At 37.6% G+C, this 18429-nt stretch overlaps 1 protein-coding gene across 2 annotated transcripts in view; it reads right to left on the bottom strand.

Moving 5' to 3' along the window:
- Positions 1–2016: 2016 nt before the first annotated feature.
- Positions 2017–18429, bottom strand: part of MSRB3 (methionine sulfoxide reductase B3) — a 142885-nt gene continuing 126472 nt past the window's right edge. For both annotated transcript variants that reach the window (XM_023520606.1, XM_011373743.2), the window contains 2 exons: positions 13367–13464; positions 2017–5238 (listed from right to left, as the gene is read on the bottom strand). In XM_023520606.1, coding sequence (XP_023376374.1) covers positions 5074–5238; positions 13367–13464 — 263 coding nt within the window. In that variant the 3' untranslated portion in view covers positions 2017–5073. The remainder of the gene's footprint in view (positions 5239–13366; positions 13465–18429) is intronic.

Below are 18429 nucleotides of genomic sequence, written 5' to 3'. Positions count from 1 at the left end.
CTGGCAGTACAGAAGGCTTATAAGCCTGTCTCAAAGATGATTTTTAATTCAATCATTTTTTATGCCAGCATCTTCCAGAAGTCATTTAATTGTTAAGATCTGAGTAACAACAGCAGTTTTCTGACAGAATAGTCATGATTCGGGTCTATGGCACCTTTGTAGAAATTCTTTGATGGGTTAAAAGAAAAAAAACATGATGATGAGGAAAGGGACAGGTACAAGGAAACAGAATATATGGGAAAGGTTATTCTGTACATTTATGCACTGAGATCTAGTCTCTAGTTCTTGGAATTGCTGAGATGAACCCGGCCTGGACATCCTGTAGTTTCAGAGAGGCGTTGCTGAGCACCACTGGGCAGCCCAGGGTCAACCCAGAAACACAAGCAGGAGCTAAAGTGGTGCTGGTTGATGAGGCTCAGTCAGTCCTCCAGAACAAGACAAATGTGCAGTGAAGGACAAGAACTGACCTAGCTTTATGAAAAAACAACCAGTCATGACAAAAACAGCCATTTTTGTGTGTTGCAGTGGGGGGCTTGGGGGAGGAGAATTGAGGGGATCAGATATAAATTCTTTTAAAATTAATGTTAATTGGTTTTTTCACTGAAAGTTCCAAGGCAGTGGTGCTCAATCTTGAACAAGAATCAGCATCACATGGGGGGCTTGCTAGAAAACAAATTACAAAGGCCCCAGAATTCCTGATGTAGTAAAGAAAACGTGTATTAGTAGCAAATTCCCAGGTGATGCTGATGCTGCAGTCTGGGGACCATATGTTGAGAAGCACTAAGGTACACTAACTACATGAAATTGCTGGCCTCCAAATTTTCGGATCCCAGGAATATGACTTAAAGAATTGGCTGAAAAACAAAAATTGTCATCACTTCACTTCTCCTCCCCAAAATAAACAAAACAAAATGAACCGAAAAAACTAAACTAAAAAATTTCAACAACAAATAGTACTACAGTCATGCACCACTTACCAATGGGGGACACTTTCTGAGAAATGTGTCGTTAAGCAATTGTCATTGTGTGATTATCAGAAGGTGTACTTAGACAAACCTACATGGTATACCTACTACACACCAAGACTGATGCTTCTAGGCTACAAACCTGTATATGACACTGTTGTATCCTAGGCAATTGTAACACAATGTATTTGTGTATCTAAACACATGAAAACATAGAAAAGATACAGTAAAAATATGGTATGAGAGATTTAAAAAATGGTACACCCATAACATGGCACTTATCATGAATGGGGCTTGCAGGACTGGAAGTTGCTCTAGGTGAGTCAATGGATGGTGAATAAATGTGAAAGCCAAGGACAGTACTGTACACTACTGTAGACTTTATAAACACTGTACATCACCATCACCACAAATACGAGTAATGCCGTATGCTATGACATCACTCAGCAATAGAAATTTTTCAGCTCCATTATAATCTTATAGGACCACTGTTGTATATAGTCTGTTGTTGACCTAAATGTCATTATGTGGTATGTGACTGTACACAAAAACTCTTCTGTAGCGATGAATTTTGAAGGTGAATTTGTTTGTGAGCAATGGGGAACTCCTAATGCATTTCCCTAGATACCAATTCTTGACAACAGTATAAGTTTCCCATTAAGTTCTTTCACAGAAGTCCAGGCATCAGCATGGTATCATTCCTGCATTTTTATCCGTAGAGTTGTCATAATGGAGCTCCTCAAAGTCCATGTTTTAATCATAAAAACATATACAAGCTGCTGAAGATGTGGCTGAGTTGAGGTGAAGTTTGAATAATTCTGCAAACGTTTCTCTTTCCTCCGATCTTTCGAATCCCTGCAGGCCTTTCCTGGGTCCTGGGGTGTGGAAAGCCTCAGCTTGCAGAGGTCACATCACATAAAAGGCCCTCTATACAAACTACAGGATGTCAGCTGGGTAGGGAGGTAAACAGAGCAGCCTATGGCAATCTCTCATGGATGGTCCAGGTATCTGTGCTAAAAATAAGAGGATTCTTTAAGAATCAGACAAGAAAACATTTTTATAAAGAAGTTTTATTGCATAATTCCTGTATACAATAAACATAGGAAAAGGGTTTTTTAATGAAAATTTTATGTCATTTCCAAAAGTTTTGAACCATTTGAAGAAAAATTATTACAAAGCTATCTAAGGCAAAAATAATATTTGACCTTCAGAACAAACAATGATCCCTTTGGTCATATCTGTATTTAAAGCAAGACATTTTCAATTCAATTAACAGGACAGGCTTTTAAATTACTATGTCATTTGCATTAAGAATTTAAACACATATAAGAAGTGAAAAGTTTAAACACATAGAAACGTTCTCTAATACAACATATACTGCTGCTCTCTATAGATTCATTCTGCATGACTGTCTGGATGTACTTTTTACACACCAGCCGAAATCTGCATCTCCTAATGGTACAGTAAGGGCTGGAGTACAGAGAGGGAAAGTCCAATGCATTTCCTAAGCTAAATGGCATAACTCCCGCAGATCACATACACCTCGCCATATTGACTCAGTTCATTGCACTCCATATCCTGCAAAAATAAATCTAGTGCTCGACAGCTGACATTATTGCTCACTGACATTTTAGTAATATATTTCCTTAACATAAGACAGAAATATACTGGAATTTGATACCACTTAAACTCAAAAGCAATCTGGAATTAAACCACATGCATACACCCCACTTTTTTTTTCCTATGGATGTTACATTTTTCTTAAAGTTGATGCTAGAAAACGTGGTAGAAGAAAAACTGGCTTTCCATGAAACAAAGACCAAGGATTAGAAAAAGAGTTTTTGAGGGAAATGTTAACCCCTACAATAAAAATAAAGGAACAATGAGAATCCAGTCTCTGGGGAGAAGGAAGAAGCCCCTCATTTATCTTCCTTGTCTATTCCAACACTGTGGCTCGTGTCCAACAGACCCCAGGGCAGGTCATCATTCATAACTGGAGTGATGTGAGAAGCGCTGTGTGTGCCCCTGAAGGACAGACTTTAAACTGTGACAGGAAATGTCCTGAGACCCAATTCTTTATCTGACTCCACATGGGATCCCTGGGTCACCAGGAAATGTTGGGGCTCTCTCTGTGAAGTTGGGAAAGCCTTCTAAGATGGTCTGGGTGATCTTAAATTTCTTATCCCATTTCTATAGGGGAGTGAAATCTGCAAATTCCAGGATGACCCTAGGGCCTGAGGTGAAACACCCTAGGAGCTGAGGGAAGAGGAGTATAACTTATCCGGAATTACAAAGTTGTAGCATACATGACAATGGTCACTAGGATGTCAGGGTCTTAACAAGAAGTTTGTAGAGACACAGAAGAATGTGGACATGACCATGCTGACACTTTGTCACAACTTTTCATTTTAATTTCTCATATTTCTTAAAATTGCCAAATGTCCCTCTTTCTTATTTTTGTCTCGGTGCTTATAAAGAAGATATCAATTTTCATAAGCTTTCAAAGATTTATAAAAACAATATTTTTAAAAAACTACATTTCAAGATTAGTATTCAAGGCTACAGATTCTCTCTCGATATATGTATGTATGTATGTATGTATGTGTATATGTATGTGTTTGTGTGTATATATATCAGTCAAAACCTGTACCTTCACACCTGGCTGCAGCAATATCAACTGGTATCACCACTGCTCATACCCGTAAAAACCTTACCGTGCACAATGACATCCATTCCAGCAGAGCTTCTCAGAGTAAAACCAGCCATACTGCTACAAAGAAAAATTTCTGGCTCTTAGCCCAACTGTTTCCATACCAATCAGCTAAGTCAACCTCTTCTCTGCTTCTTTCCATTTCAAATGCCTGGACTTCGGTCTTTGAGGCAATTAGAACCAGATCGGTTTAATTTTACAATACTGATCTTAATTGTAGAGCAATATAATGATTATGCCCCGAAAGTGTCGATTATTTTACGAACTTTATAAGTCTCAGTTTCGACATGAAGACTAGGCACGGAGAGACTAAATGGCATGTCCTTTGCCACAGAGCAGATTAGTGTCAAGGGCGGGACTCCAGCTCCTGGCTAATTCTACTTTAAACCCCCATTATCTCTCCAGAGTTTACCTGAACCTGTGCATGAGGTCCCTCTTTTTGGGTTCTGCTTGTTACTTTAAGTATCTTGTCAGCTCTTCTGCACAGTATTGGGTATTTCAAAATCCAGGACTTCCTCTTTGGTCTTCTCTGCTCTCTCATTTCTGCTGCCTTGATGAAGTGCTTTGTTCCTAATATTTTATTGTACACAGTGGAATTCACCAAAATGCCCTTCCAGATGCAGCTGGTATTAGGTGTGGAGGGACAGACTTATAAAAGGCAATGGCAGATGTTCTTCTTTGTGAACTTTGGACAAAATGGGACTCAACGTTTTACAGTTGTCTTACATTCCAACGTTTGCAATGGAAAAGAAAAGAAAGGCCTAAGGGTGAGGTAATGTTTACTTCTCTGCCACAACACTCGGTGAGCCCCCTCAGATCTAGCAACAATTTAACATAAGGAAAGACTTTAGACCTTCACACTCTTTTAGTGAGAATAAACGACCTTAGCTCAAACTTTCCACAAAGCTAAGAAGTCTCATAAGACATCACTCCATCCTTATCTTAGGTAGATCTGTACAAATGCCTCCAGGCCATGTGTCTTGCAGGTCTCTGGCCCTGTACTTATGAGCTCTGGTCTCTACATCATATAGGAGATCTCAATTTTTAAGTTTGAAGACCAAGTAAGTACTTTCTGCCTCTTAAACAAGTGGGGGGTGGCGGGGAGGGAATCTCAAAAGAAGCTATGTGTGTGAAGAAAATAATGCAAAAAGGTACTTAAGTGCCTTGAAGAAGATTTGCAAAGCTATCTCCACTCGCTAAAGTTATAAACAGTTCTGGATCTAGTCAATAGCAAAATACATCGACGGCCAAGGCCTCTGTTTAAGCCAAAGAAGAAATATATCAATAGCACAAAACTGCCCTTATAGTTTTTGAAAAAATATATCTAAGATAGACAATTTTGAATTTTGTTAATAAGCTGTGCATTAAGTACACTTGTTTCCATCACTCTCTAGTGCTTTACAGCTCCGTTTTGTCTGCCTGGGCTGGGCTGCCTGCCCCACTGCCTCCGTCGGCACCGTGGCTGTCTGCAGGTGTGAAAGACAGGGAAGCCGAATTTATGCAGTATCTTTTGCCAGTTGGACGGGGTCCGTCATCAAAAATGTGCCCAAGGTGAGCACCACACTGAAAAAGAAGAGCAAAATGTAAGCAAAAAAACGTGTACAAAACAGGCTTTGAGAGGAACCCACATTAAGCAGTTAAAATGGATGACCAGCTTGTAGAGAAATGATGGAAACCATCGTGGATGATTTCTAATCCGCCTGTCAATGGCTGCAAAGATGGCTTCTGGCAGGCTCTGCACCACATGTTGAGAAGAAAAAACACTAGAACTGTGCATATCAGAAATCATTTAGGAGCCACTGTATTTTTTGATCTGTGCAGTCTCTCAACCAGCTGAAAAATGACTGCAGTAATTTTATGAATTGAGTTGACCCTTGATCTCCCATTGTAAGAAACATGGCAGAATAAAATCTCTCCCCTCGGCATTACTTCTGGCTTTGGATGGGTAGGTTTCAGATATGCAGAAGTCCACTGTAAAAGATACTGTTTAACTGGCCATGACAGAGGTGATGTTTGCTTTCATGGGTAGTAAAACTTAACATTGGAAAAGCATTGGATGTTCTTGGAACCCAGCAAAGCAAAGGCAAAGCTCAATAGATTTGTCACAGTCACCAGGACTGCAAGTGTGGCAAATGGAAACGTCACTAGACGTTTTTTTTCTGGCTTCCAATAGGTGGAGTGCCATGCTGGCTTCTTTACTCATGTGAACTGTATTATTATGTGGAGAAGAAATAAGCTGTTTAACCCAAATCTATGCTACTAACTATCCAAAAAGCTGGGGGAGTAGAAGAGGAAGAGAATTCAGAGTCAAGTGAGAACACTAGTTTTGATGGTGTTGAAAAAAAATACAGCCCAGAGCAAATGTCTCCAAAAAGGCTGGCTCACTGAATAGAGCCCCACACTGATGCTAGGTACAGGTCCAGGAGACGACAGCATATGTCACACTTACCTATCTCCCACCCTTTCTCAGCAGGGGCAGGGGAAAAGGATATGGAGGCCTTAGTGCACCATTCGAACAGGCTGTGACAACAGAACCAAAGCCCGGGGCAAATAACTTCCATTTATTCATTTAACAAATATTTATGGAGTGCTTGCTACATGCCAGGCACTGTCCCAGACTCTGGAGATACAGGCAACAATACCTCGCCTCATGGAGCTTACATTCTAGTGGGAGAGACAGACAATACATACACAAGGAAATAAAGGAAGTGCAAAGTATGGTAGAGGGAAAAAAATGCTAAGGAGAAAAAAAAGTGATATGAAGTGTCAGGGCTGGGGGCTGACATTTTGGGTACAGTGGTCAGGGGTGGCTTTCCTGGGGCGGCTTTGGTATAAGAACCTAAAGGAAGTGAAGGAATAGATATCCAGAGAAGAGCGTTCAAGCAGATGGAAGAGACAACAGTTCAGGGAGAACGTGAGAGAAGAAGCGCATTGATGATTTATTTATTCTTCTCACTGGTTATTTGGAATATAAAACCCTTATAAACTGCAGGAAAAGAGAGCAGAAATTGATGAAGGATGGAGCTAAGATACCAAATGGAGATGATGAGAGAGAAGTGAGGGACGGTGCTTACTACAATGGAAAGAACTATAATCTCAGTTTCTCCATTGAAAAGTGCTAAACTCAATTCTCAAGGGTTCTCTAGTTATTAATAAACAGCACAAATAGCAAGTTTGACTATACAGCACTTCCATGTTAAAAGTGTGTTCTTATTTTACTGCCAACATACTGTGTCAGCTTATTAAAGAACTAAAAATGAACCCTGAACTGATTTGATCTATTGCCTGGAAAATATGAAACAGGCCTAAAAACAACTCTTGCATTATTGTACCACATTCTATGCAGGTTTAGGTAATATCAAGGCTGACAGCTCAGATTGCTTTTCCTTTCTATAAACAATTGAGGCCAAATTTTCAGGCACCAGTAGCTAAGATGCACCAGTAAAAAATACATATGCTTACCCGATGGACACAAGAAAACATCTATTCCTGTCTGCCAAAAGAGTCAGTGTGCAGGCCAAGAGGAACCAGTGCGCTTGGTGGCCAGTATGTGTGCATAGTTATTGACCTCACGAGCAGCTTGGGCACTTTGATCACTTGGTATCTGAGAGGTGGAGTTTTTACCAAAAAACCTCAGATAATTTTTTAAAGGAATGAATACAGCTGTCCGGGCAAAAGAAATGATACTGCCTTTATTAATCATCTCTTGGACATATTTAGAAAACAGTTCTATTTACCTTAGTCCAAAAATAAAGCACAGTAAGGATATACTTGAAGCTATGTATATAGAGTATTTATATAGTCTTCATTTCCTGAGTCATTTTTTAAAAATCCAAATTAGAGTAATTTAATCTGTTGAACTGAGTTGGTTATTGGTCTGAAGTTTCATTTGCTAAAGCTAGAACTAGTCTTTTCGTTAAACGGAAAGGAAAACATGGACTCTAGATGTCCCTAATCTGGGCAAAAGGAAAATGGAGGGGGTAGGAAGAGAAATTAGAATCAGGAAAAGGGAACACAATCATTTGCAAACAACTATATGGGTTGGAGATGGGGTACGGAAATCCTCAAAAAAGGTGTAAAAATGATAATGATAGCATCATCATGATTGCCACAAGGTATTCTGGAAAATTCACGCCAAGCTCAGATAACTGAGGAGGAGCAACATTTCAAAACGTGGCAAGGTGTTCATTTATATCTGTGCCACCAAATACATGTCCACCCCCATTGCCTGCAAAGCTGCAAAGCCATTTTTTGTTTGAAAGAAGCCTAACCACACAGTGCCATTTCTGCTTCCTTACAGGTACATCTATTCTTGCATAAAAGACTATTACCGGTTTCTTTTAAAAGTGCAAAGCCCTGAAAGCTCCTCCCTGAGAACGCACATGGAGCCCATTCTTCCAGGACTACCCCTGGCCTAGGGCTGGGATGATGAATGGAAGTTGTCAGTGATGCATTGTTTCTTTAGCCGCCTGCGAGTTCTGCCTTCCCAGCCCCAGCCAACTGGCAATGTGTTGGGATCTCTCAGCACACCTGGCTGTAACTGAAACAAACTAGTTGCCTGATGAAGAAATCTCAGAAACCTGCTGTTAGTGATCGATTTTATGGTAGAATCTTTGGTGTGCTTTTTGAAAGTTGTTTTAAAATGACTATGTATGTCTGTATTTCACATGTAAAATAAAAACTGACTATTCTAGCTCTCATTCTGAAGAAGTATGAGATAATTGTTCAAAAGAAAAAATTTTAATTCCCTCAAGAATCCTTTATTACCTAAGCCTCCCACTCAGAAAAGCTGGCAACTACAGAACCTGCAGAAAAGCAAGGTAAAGTCCCCGCTCCTCACCACCCCCCACCCCTGCTCCAAAAAAAAAAAAGGTGAGCATCAAATTTAACATAATTTCTTAAAATCTGCAATTCTCAACTGTGTGCATAAGAAACACAAATAGTACATTCAACATAGTTATATACTCCTTCACTGATGTATTTCTGACTATCCTAGAGGGTTTTCTCTCAGCTATTCCTAGGACATTGGGGCTTTATTCTTGTCTTTTTCTCTTAAGTGTTTGATCTATAAGATAAAGCAGTTTCAAAGCAGGGCTTTTACACTTGGGCACATGGGGCAGGATGGGAAGGGGAAAAGAGTTTTAAGAAGAAAAGCAATTTACTTTGCCAGTAGTATCCTGTTTTCTCCCATCGTTATTGAAGACACTTGTGTGTAAGTAGGGCTCCTTTCCTCTGTGCTTATGATATTAATCTTTTGCCAAGGAAATGATTGTGAAGTCACCGGTTTAGCATTATGATTTTACGGAAAGATCAAGAAAAAGAGAGATGGGCTGTGAGTCTGAAACCCTGTTGTAACACATGGGCATCTTTAATCATCAGCAATACATGAGTCGTCATCTGCAAAAGATTAATAAGGTTTGGGGTTTTACCAAAAACTGCTTAACTTTTGAAAAATACTTTGTATTAGTAGATATTTACCTTTATGTTGATTTGGCCAAGTTAGAAGAAATTAATAATGATCTAAAACAAAATTAAGGAGCTCTACCATAGATTCGAGCAGTAACAGCAGCAGTCATAAAGAGAGTCCAACGTGGGTAAACTCAGGGATCTGATGGTTTTCTTAAAGATTATCACAAAAAGTTAAAATGATTCATTAGTCTCCCATTTGTTTCATGTAGAATTTCGATATAAAGAAGGATTAATTTTCCAAGTATTTCCAGGAGGGACTTACTTCCCTGAACTACAGCTTTAACCATGCAAATCTTCCCTCCTTGAACAAAATTTAAACGTCTGACAAAGTGTTGCTTAACAGGCTGGGGATGGAGGATTAAGGAGAAGCTGTCAAACAATTATTCACAGTAGTCAGTGAAACTGGAATAGAAGCAATGTATTTTTTTATCACTAACTGAAAAATGTAAATTTAAAAAAGATTAAGGAAAATTCTTTATAACTGAAAATTATTAGGAAGTTGATGCAGCCAAGAAGAAGATACATATGCCCACTGAAGTGGGCAGATTTAAAATTTAAAATTGTAACTGGAATATAATTCCTCAATTTAGTAGGCAGATGAGAAAAGAAAAAAAAAATACGGTTGCAACAAAAATCAGAATGTAACAGGATAACCTATTTCCTCCAGCAGCAGGAATTCTAGAGAAGGCAGTGAAGAGTCTCCATCACCTTTGCTTATTGTCTGTATTGTTAACTTAAAGATCAGGCAGTGTGCTAGGTTTCTTACACAGCAATTCTTTTAGAAGAATCTGATTGCAATATTTCTCTGAAAAGCAATAATAGTACTGAGTCAGTCTTAACTTTCTCAATAAAATTTTACTAAAATATTATTATCTAAGAAGTCACTGGAAACTTGGAAAAACTACAGCGTAGTATAAAGAGGTGGTAGGTTATAGCTCCCAACATGTTTATAATTCCTGTCCAAATACGAGGCCTAATTCATTGTATGGTGTGATCCACATCACAATTTTAAAAATGAGGAAGAAGAAGAATACTAAGTACTACAGCAAGAATGAGGGACCAACAGACCGAAAAAAAATATTGCCATATTGCCAGAGAAGCAGATTGATTTGGTCTACTGGTTTCATCCATGGAGTTCAGTTCGTTTGTATAAGTTTGCAGTAAAAGGGTCTTCATGATTAGATACTGCATCTTTCTACAAGGAAAGAAGTACACATAACATGTTCAACTGAAAATGTCTATGTGATACTAAAAGCATCTAACAGATTCTTCATAACACAAACCACATTGATGCAATTCAGTTCAGAGAAAGGATAAGCCATGTGAATTCAAAATACAAAAAGAATTTTAGAAAGAGGAGAAGCAAATCAGCGAAGCTTCCCACACTGTTACCCTCAAAAATGAAACAAAACAAAACAAAACAAAACAAAAAAGATGGGAGAAGCTGTGGGAAGGGGAAGAGGCAACATAAACTGAAAGAACAGAAGGCAAAAGAAGACAAACTGATAACAAAAAAAGTGTTATGACTGAGAAACCAGGAAGCAAAATACAAGTGGTTACTCTAGTATGGAAATTGTTAAATCGTTTTTTTTCTTTTTCAAGTCAAGATAAAAAGGACAAATGAAAAAATGGAAAAGAGAAAACTAAAGAAAAATGTGTAAAACAAAAAGAAAATCAAAGTGTGTGAAATACACCAAAGACAAAGAAATTGAAATGAAAGACACCCAGCACACGTTAATTTAGTGAGCTATCATTGCGCATGTGTGGCAGACATGCCCCACTCTGTCCACATTGGGAGGGATCCAGCAAACATATCATTTTGGAGGCTGGAACCCAATTATTTTTTCTACCTGGGACTTACTTCACAAAGCATGTATTTTTGCACATGCCTTAATGGAACAAATTTCTTTCCCTCTTCTCATTAAACTTAAGACTTTTATTTAAGAAAGTGGCAAATATTCGAGAAGCAAAGCTGGTGGAAAAGAAGTTGAAAAGGAATAGGTCAGTGTTAGTTCTTCATGCAATTGTTATTCTTCAAGCAAGAATACAGTAACTATCACCTAAGCTTTTAACCAAGGGCTGGGAGCTATGCTTCGGGTAGCTTATCTTTTATGAATGTTATCTAATTTTGGCACAGTTTCTGCCTTTAATTTCTCTTTGGCCACTGTAGGACACTTTCGTAGTGGTCTTTTCTTGACTGCTATGGATGTTACCTCTGTGGCTGGCACAAGAGAAAGGGGGACTTTATTTCAACTGTGAATTTTAAGAATTAGTCACAAAGCCACCAGAGTAGGGCTTTAAGGAAAGTTATTATTTTATGCCTCACATTTTCTGTGCATTTCTTACTGGTTTTCACAGAGCTCAATATTTAAAAGTTGGTTCTAAGTGAAAAGGAGAGTAGCAGTCGTATAACAGTCTTTAAGGCAACTGAAAGAAAGACAGAGAACTATTAACCTAATAAGAGGTTTACTAAGTATTATGTATACACCTAAGATAAATTACTATGTACCATCCTACCCAGTTATTATTTTGTCAAATATTTTAGATTCCTGAGTAGATAGTCATAATTTGTTTTTGTGGCAGCTATAAAAATATCAAAGTTCAATTGAATTCAAAACTGAATTGAATTAAACTAACTTCTATGAGATCATAGAATTTTTTTTTTCCTTATTTCAGTGTGACTCTTTATGGTTGGTCAGCCTATCTATTATCTATCTATCTATGTATCCATCCATCCATCCATGCATCCATCTAAGCATCATAAAGAGCTCTGGAGCTAAATGCCCAAATTCCATCTCTGTTCTGCCACTTATATCGATGTAAATTTACACAAGAGTAATTGCCCTCCTTCTACCTCAGTTTCTTCAACTGGGAAATGAGAGAATAACCTAATAAGGTTATCGCGAGCATTTTAACCAGAAGAGCTTTTAAAAATGCTGATGTCCAGGCCTCACCCCAACTAATTAAATTAGAATCTCAAGGGGTAAGACGCAGCATCAGAAGGTTCCACTATCTTGCTCAGAGACTCATATATCTGAGAAACGAGAGTGAACTAAAAATGTGACTTAGATAAAATATAATATCTGCTTTTCAAGGGAGAGAGTAGTTCTCATATTTGGAAGACAGTAAACTTGCCAGCCTTATTTAAAAAAAAAAAAAAAAACGAAAACAGAAATTCATCAGACGGTTAGGGTCAAACCACCCCCCACACACTTGGTAGTAAATATGCCACCTACTCCCTAAAACTCTTGTGCCTGATGGAGGGGGTTAAAGGGCAGTAGAAGAATGCTGAGGGAGGCATACGTGGCAATCACTTTGCTATTACAGCTGCCTGATTGTGCCCCCTTTACCCCTGATGTGTGCAACAGACATCCCCCCAACAAAATACTCCACATTACCAATGAATTTTAGCGTCACAATACTCAAGACTACATTTCACTTATTTAAAGCAGGTAAGAACAGGACCACTTGTGCAAGAAGGTTCTAGTTATGTCTCACGGTGTAAGCACAAAATACCCACATATTCAAGTCTCTCGACTGGGAGGACAGATTAACTAGTTTTGCCTCCTCCTCAAAACTTGCTCATCTTCTCCCTTAGAGCCAGCACTAATTTGGTTAGAGCAGAGTAAAAGGAACTAATTAGAACATTCTTCAAATGAGGATAGGTCTACCTACTAGGAAGAGTAGAGAAAGAATTACCTTACTCCATCTTCCCACTCTGCGCTCCTACAGCCTACCACTGAACTTCCTCTTCCGACTGCCATTCTCTACCCTCCCACGTTACACCCAACAAGGAAAGCTGTTTCTGGGATCTTTACTGACCATGTTTGGATTCACTACCATTGGAGGCTTTTTAACTGAACATAAACCACAGGGAGAGGAAGATTACCTAAACTTCCAATTCCATAAGGCCACATAATGAAATCTTCATATGCCCTAAGAATAGCCCATTCCTCACTGTGTTGAATCAACTGAAAATGACTTTTCCTACCAATGACTTTGTTTAATCATGTTGAAGCCAATGACTAACATTTAATTGGACTTGCTAAAGACTCGAAGACTGAGATATCATGAGGACTTTAGAGAGATTTCATTGTGGTTGTCTGCCTCTTTTGTGATGTCACTTGGCTTTAGTTGCTATATTTAGCACAAGCAGGAGTCTTGGAAGTGTTTGCAATACAGAATGAGCAGTATATCAGGTTTTCAGGTGGGGTTAACTCACCTGAGAGCAGCTTGTTTCCACCCTGTGCATCCCATAGGAAAAGTCATCTGTGAATGTGATTGCATCAGAACTGATCACATCATGGAAGGAAGGCCAACCTGGGGCACAGCGGGCACAAGAACCAAAACAAAGAGGAGAGATACATAGCCTTGAGTTAAAATGCAATTTTAAAGAAATACTAAGCAACGAATGGAAATCCTTATATATATAAATCATGCTTAACTTTTTCAACCTTAAAAAAAAAATGTCAAAAGCTAAAGGTTACTATATTTTGCAAGAGTGCAACTATTTTTTAAGAATAACTTTTTCTTCGCATTCAGATTATAGTTGCATTGGGATTTTCTGTTTCAGGAGATATTTTTAGACCATCCAGTAGTTTTCTAGAGCATCCCTGAACTTATAAAACTCTCTCTCACCACTTTATCTTCTCTCTCTTATCTTCAGAGTCACCGGGCATGGCCCCAAAGCACTATGAGTCTTAATGTGTGACATTCTCCAAAATACAATCCAACTGGATGTGAACTTTTCAACTGTTCCACACCTCTTTAGGAAGAATGCTTTTTCAGTACTTAATTTGCATGGTTAAAATACTAAAAAATTAATATTCTGTTGTTTCCATACTAATCTAAGTTCTTGGGACGGTGGGGTATCTGGAAAGCATTGCTTCTATCTATTTTAAGGGCAAGAGGTTTGCTCACTTCATAGGAGAAAGTCCTAGAACAGTGTTCTTCAGGCATCTCTGGGTAGCACCTTTTCTCAGATAGCATCTTGTTCTAATTTCCATTTATTCTAACGATTTTTAAAATATGCACATAGCTTTAAGAAACTGAATAGTAAGTGGACCATAAAATGGTACGAACTTTTATTAGTGTAAAATCAGGTTTTATGTTCAATACTTATGGGCATGTTTTCACATGTTTCCAGAAAATACGTCTGGAGTTAACTGAGCTGAAGCCTGCATCCCCAAAATGGTGAGAGAGGCGCAATGTTGCCGAATTGTTATGGTGATTTTTTTCTTTTTCAGAAGCCAAATTAATTCTCACAGAAAGGAAGAAACCCTTTAAAAACATGGTGATTTGTGTTAATAACATCCATTGAAAAGAAAAAAAAACAGAATGCAAATTTCAACAATATGATTTTCAGTTTCAAACAAAACAAATTAGTTCAGGCCAATTTTTCATAAGAAACTCCAAAAGCTCCCCACTCCCCACTTATGACAATATAGCTTTCATAGACAATGCTAGATTCAACCCCAGATTTTGAACACTTTCCAATCCTTGATTTGAATTCAAGATTCTTGCAAATCACCAGGAAAACTTTAACTTTCTAGTTATAACATTCCACAAAAATTAATTATGCTAAGACACATCAGTATTTTTTAGAAAACTAGATTTCTCCTGTTGTCTAAATTCTAAAGAGAATCTAATCGTATTCTAGACTATAGTATTTGGTTTAAAATGATTACTTGACACATTTACATATTCTTTGTTCAATGATAAAAGTGCCAATGGCTAATAAAAAGATGTTTAATGTAATATTTGAGGACATCAAAAATAATTTATGGAAAAAAAAAAGAACATTCTGTATTTTTTTAAGTCAAAACTCATTTGATTGCAGTTTATGGCAATCAAATATTATGGGGGGACATGCTTGATTAAAGAGTAAACAGATTAAGAATAAAAAAGTTTTGTTTTGTTTTGTTTTGTTTTAATTTACCATAATGCTGCCTCCCCCACACACATAAATTTTTCCTATTTCTAGAATTAAAAATAGGTACAGGGAAATATATATATATATCCCCCCTCCCATGCTACTCTGCATCATATATATATACTTATCTTGTTCTACTCATCTCACTGGATTTGTGACTTATTTGCTTTCAGGCTTTCCTCCCTAACTAGGTGGTGAGAACTTTGAAGACAGAGTCTGAACTCACTGGCTTGAATATTCTCATTGACTACCATGGGATATAGCACAAAGGCATAGCTCAAATGTTTAATTGATTTCCACTGAGCCTTAAACAAGAAAATGGGATGAATAATAATGGTACATCACAGAGTTTCACAGAAGAGAGAAAATATAGTCATATTTCTTTTTTTACAGACTCGATTAAGAAATATCAATGCTGGTTCCTCACTAGAGTATTCAACTTAGCTCAATCACTATAATTATGCTTCTTTATGTATGTGATATAGACTTTTTATTGATTTAGAATGGTAAAAATACAAAGATCGTTTAGGTCGCTCTTCACAGGGTTTTGGGGGAGAGTGAGGAACAGAAGAATGTTACTTGTCGGTATTATACAGGCAGTATTGCCAGAGCCAAAACTAGAATCTGGGTATTCTGACTTTAGGGCTCTCTTCTTATATTCCACTTTCTTCCTCAACAAAAGACTGAGAGGTGGTTAATTTGAACACTAGTGGGAAAGAGGTTGCAGATCTTAAAAAATATATTTACTACAACATCTAGATTAGTTGAGAGTTACACCGTTACACTTAGGGGGCCTCTAGATAGAAGAGATAATGAATGCATCCCAAACAATACTGATTCTCTCACCTTCAAATGACCAAACTGTTCAAATGGAAAGCCCAAGAGTAATGATGTAAATGCTGTAATCCTGTTTGGGACATAGATAATTTCTTACTCATTTATCTGAAACCACCACAAAGAATTAGTAACTCACTCTTAGACAATAATATTGAGAAAACTGTCAATTCTATTTGGGATTTCTTAATACTAATTCTTTCCCAGTAATTGTGAATCATTGCCAACTAAAATTTGAGGGAGGGAAGTGAACTGCTTTCAAATGAGCTATTAGACCATACAGCTATACATTTTGTCTCCATGAATTAAATATTTATAGAATTTTCCAGAAGACTACATTCAAGAACAAAGCAAGGTGAGCTGAAGTCACATGGAGTAGAAGTTCACAAAAGATTTCAATGTTTCTGGGAAAGCTTTGACACTTGAATAGTTTATTTATTGCTTACCCTGGTGTATTTAAACACTGGAGGAGACTCTAAAAAAAAAAGATTTCAAAACTCCCCCAAATGCAGTGTCCCTTTGAAACGCAGTTTTAGAGATAGAATATTCACTCTGTCAGCCAATTCTTAATTAGTGGAGATTGACAGTGAAACCAGGTTGAAGACTATAACTCCGTGTGATGGAATGCATTTCAAAAGAGAATCATGACCAACTTCACCAATAATGTTAACGCAGGAGAATGTTTAGCTATTTTGTGAGGTCTCTCAAAAACTGAAGCTCTATAAAAAGAGGATCCATCAGAAAGGTAAGTCCTTATTGACAATCAAACTAAGAAGGACTTTCACCCAAGAATAAATTGTCTTATTGCAGAGAAGCCACAGTGATGACAGCACTTTGAAAGCGGAATTCCCTCATCATGTGAAAGTATTTAAAGGAGGAACTCTTCACTGCTGTAAAAATCCTCAAAGGAAACCTTGCCCCACTCCTAATAATAAGGAAAGTGCTTCAAAGGGTGATAGGCAAAGACTGAAGCAATCTGGGTCTTGTTGAGAAAATTATCTTGAGCAAAGTGGGGGTGGGGGTGTTTATGTCAGTTTTGACATTAAAGAAAGATCATCCATCCTCCTTTCTTTCGGATTTCCCTTTTAGTCTTCTCATGTAACAAAACATTATTTGTTTTGGATGCATTCCATGCACTTTTTAAAAGAAAAGTCGACTGAAAACCTGTATAAACAGAGTCGGCTCACTCCAGCCTCAATGTATCCCTTTGTTTCTCTTTCATGAGTGGATTTGGGTGTATTATCATTTTATTTCCAAGAATATAAACTGTACTTTTTAGATATTAGCCTATTATTATCAAGAATATCTTATATTCAATAAATTGCTTCTCCCCTCAAAGAATTCTCATCCCCAGATAGCAAATAAATACAGGTACCACAGCTAAAGAAGACAAGTTGGAGTACGGCGGTTCTACTTCAATTTTATCCATCCATCAGGCCAAATCAATCTGCAGACATAATACAGCTAGTATGACGTGCAGCTAATCCAAGATATGTTCATTTACATCTCAAATATAACAGCAAGTGATCTAGTTTATTAATAGATCCTCGGAGCTTGCTACCATCTACACTAGAATGACTTTTTTCATACTGCAATAAAAAAAATTATTCCTCTTACTCATAATGTAGCTTAATAAAGCTGCTCTGAGTCTACTTGAATCCATAATTTAATAGTGACATAGCTCTCCACAAATAGTATTATGCTGACAATTTTTAAATGTTTCACTCCAACTGCCTCCTGAGAAAAACTTTCTCGGTTCTCTCTCCCAAACTTTTCCTACTTCCTGTCAAAAATCTTTGAAGTTGTTAAAACTATCAACAGATTATAAACAGGTTGAAGCCAATTCCTTCCATACCATGTCTAGAAAATGTGTACCTCGTTTCCCTACTCTTAATTTAACAAGGATTGCTATATAGCTTCACTTGCCCTATATCCTCCAGAACCTCCAATAAAAACTAGAAACCTCAGGAAGTTGGCTACATGACCCATCAGCAGGACATAACAGAAACCACGCACAACCAAGAATCCATTGAACTGAAATGCAATTACAAATATTTTGTTATCTTCGAATGCAAAATAAATTTGAGCACAGTAAATCCAAGTTGGGTTTGGGTGACAGTTTAATAACAATGATATGCATTTCAGCATAGTTTCAGTAAGACGAGACAGAGATTTGCAGATCCATAATTTTTGTGTGTACCAATTCTCACAGCTCTATAATTCCATGACCATATTTCAAAATGTGTAGCATTTAGTTTCTCTGAAGTCAGAATGTGTCAATATCGCTGACCACAATTCACATTATTAGCTACCTCAAGCCAAATAATAAAACTCTCTATGATGACCCACTGCTAAAAAGAAATTTTGAAGCTTAGAACTCTGATTTTTTTTTTTTTATAGTGACTCTGGTTAACGAAATCCAGTAAGTTTCAACTGTATACTTTAACAGTAAGGCATATATATATTTACACTGTGTTCACCTCCCACAGTTAGATTTCTTTCTGTCACCACATATTTGA

The sequence above is a fragment of the Pteropus vampyrus genome, unplaced genomic scaffold (genome assembly GCF_000151845.1).
Source record: "Pteropus vampyrus isolate Shadow unplaced genomic scaffold, Pvam_2.0 Scaffold9, whole genome shotgun sequence".
NCBI lineage: Eukaryota > Metazoa > Chordata > Mammalia > Chiroptera > Pteropodidae > Pteropus > Pteropus vampyrus.
This window is presented reverse-complemented; position numbering and strand designations above follow the sequence as displayed.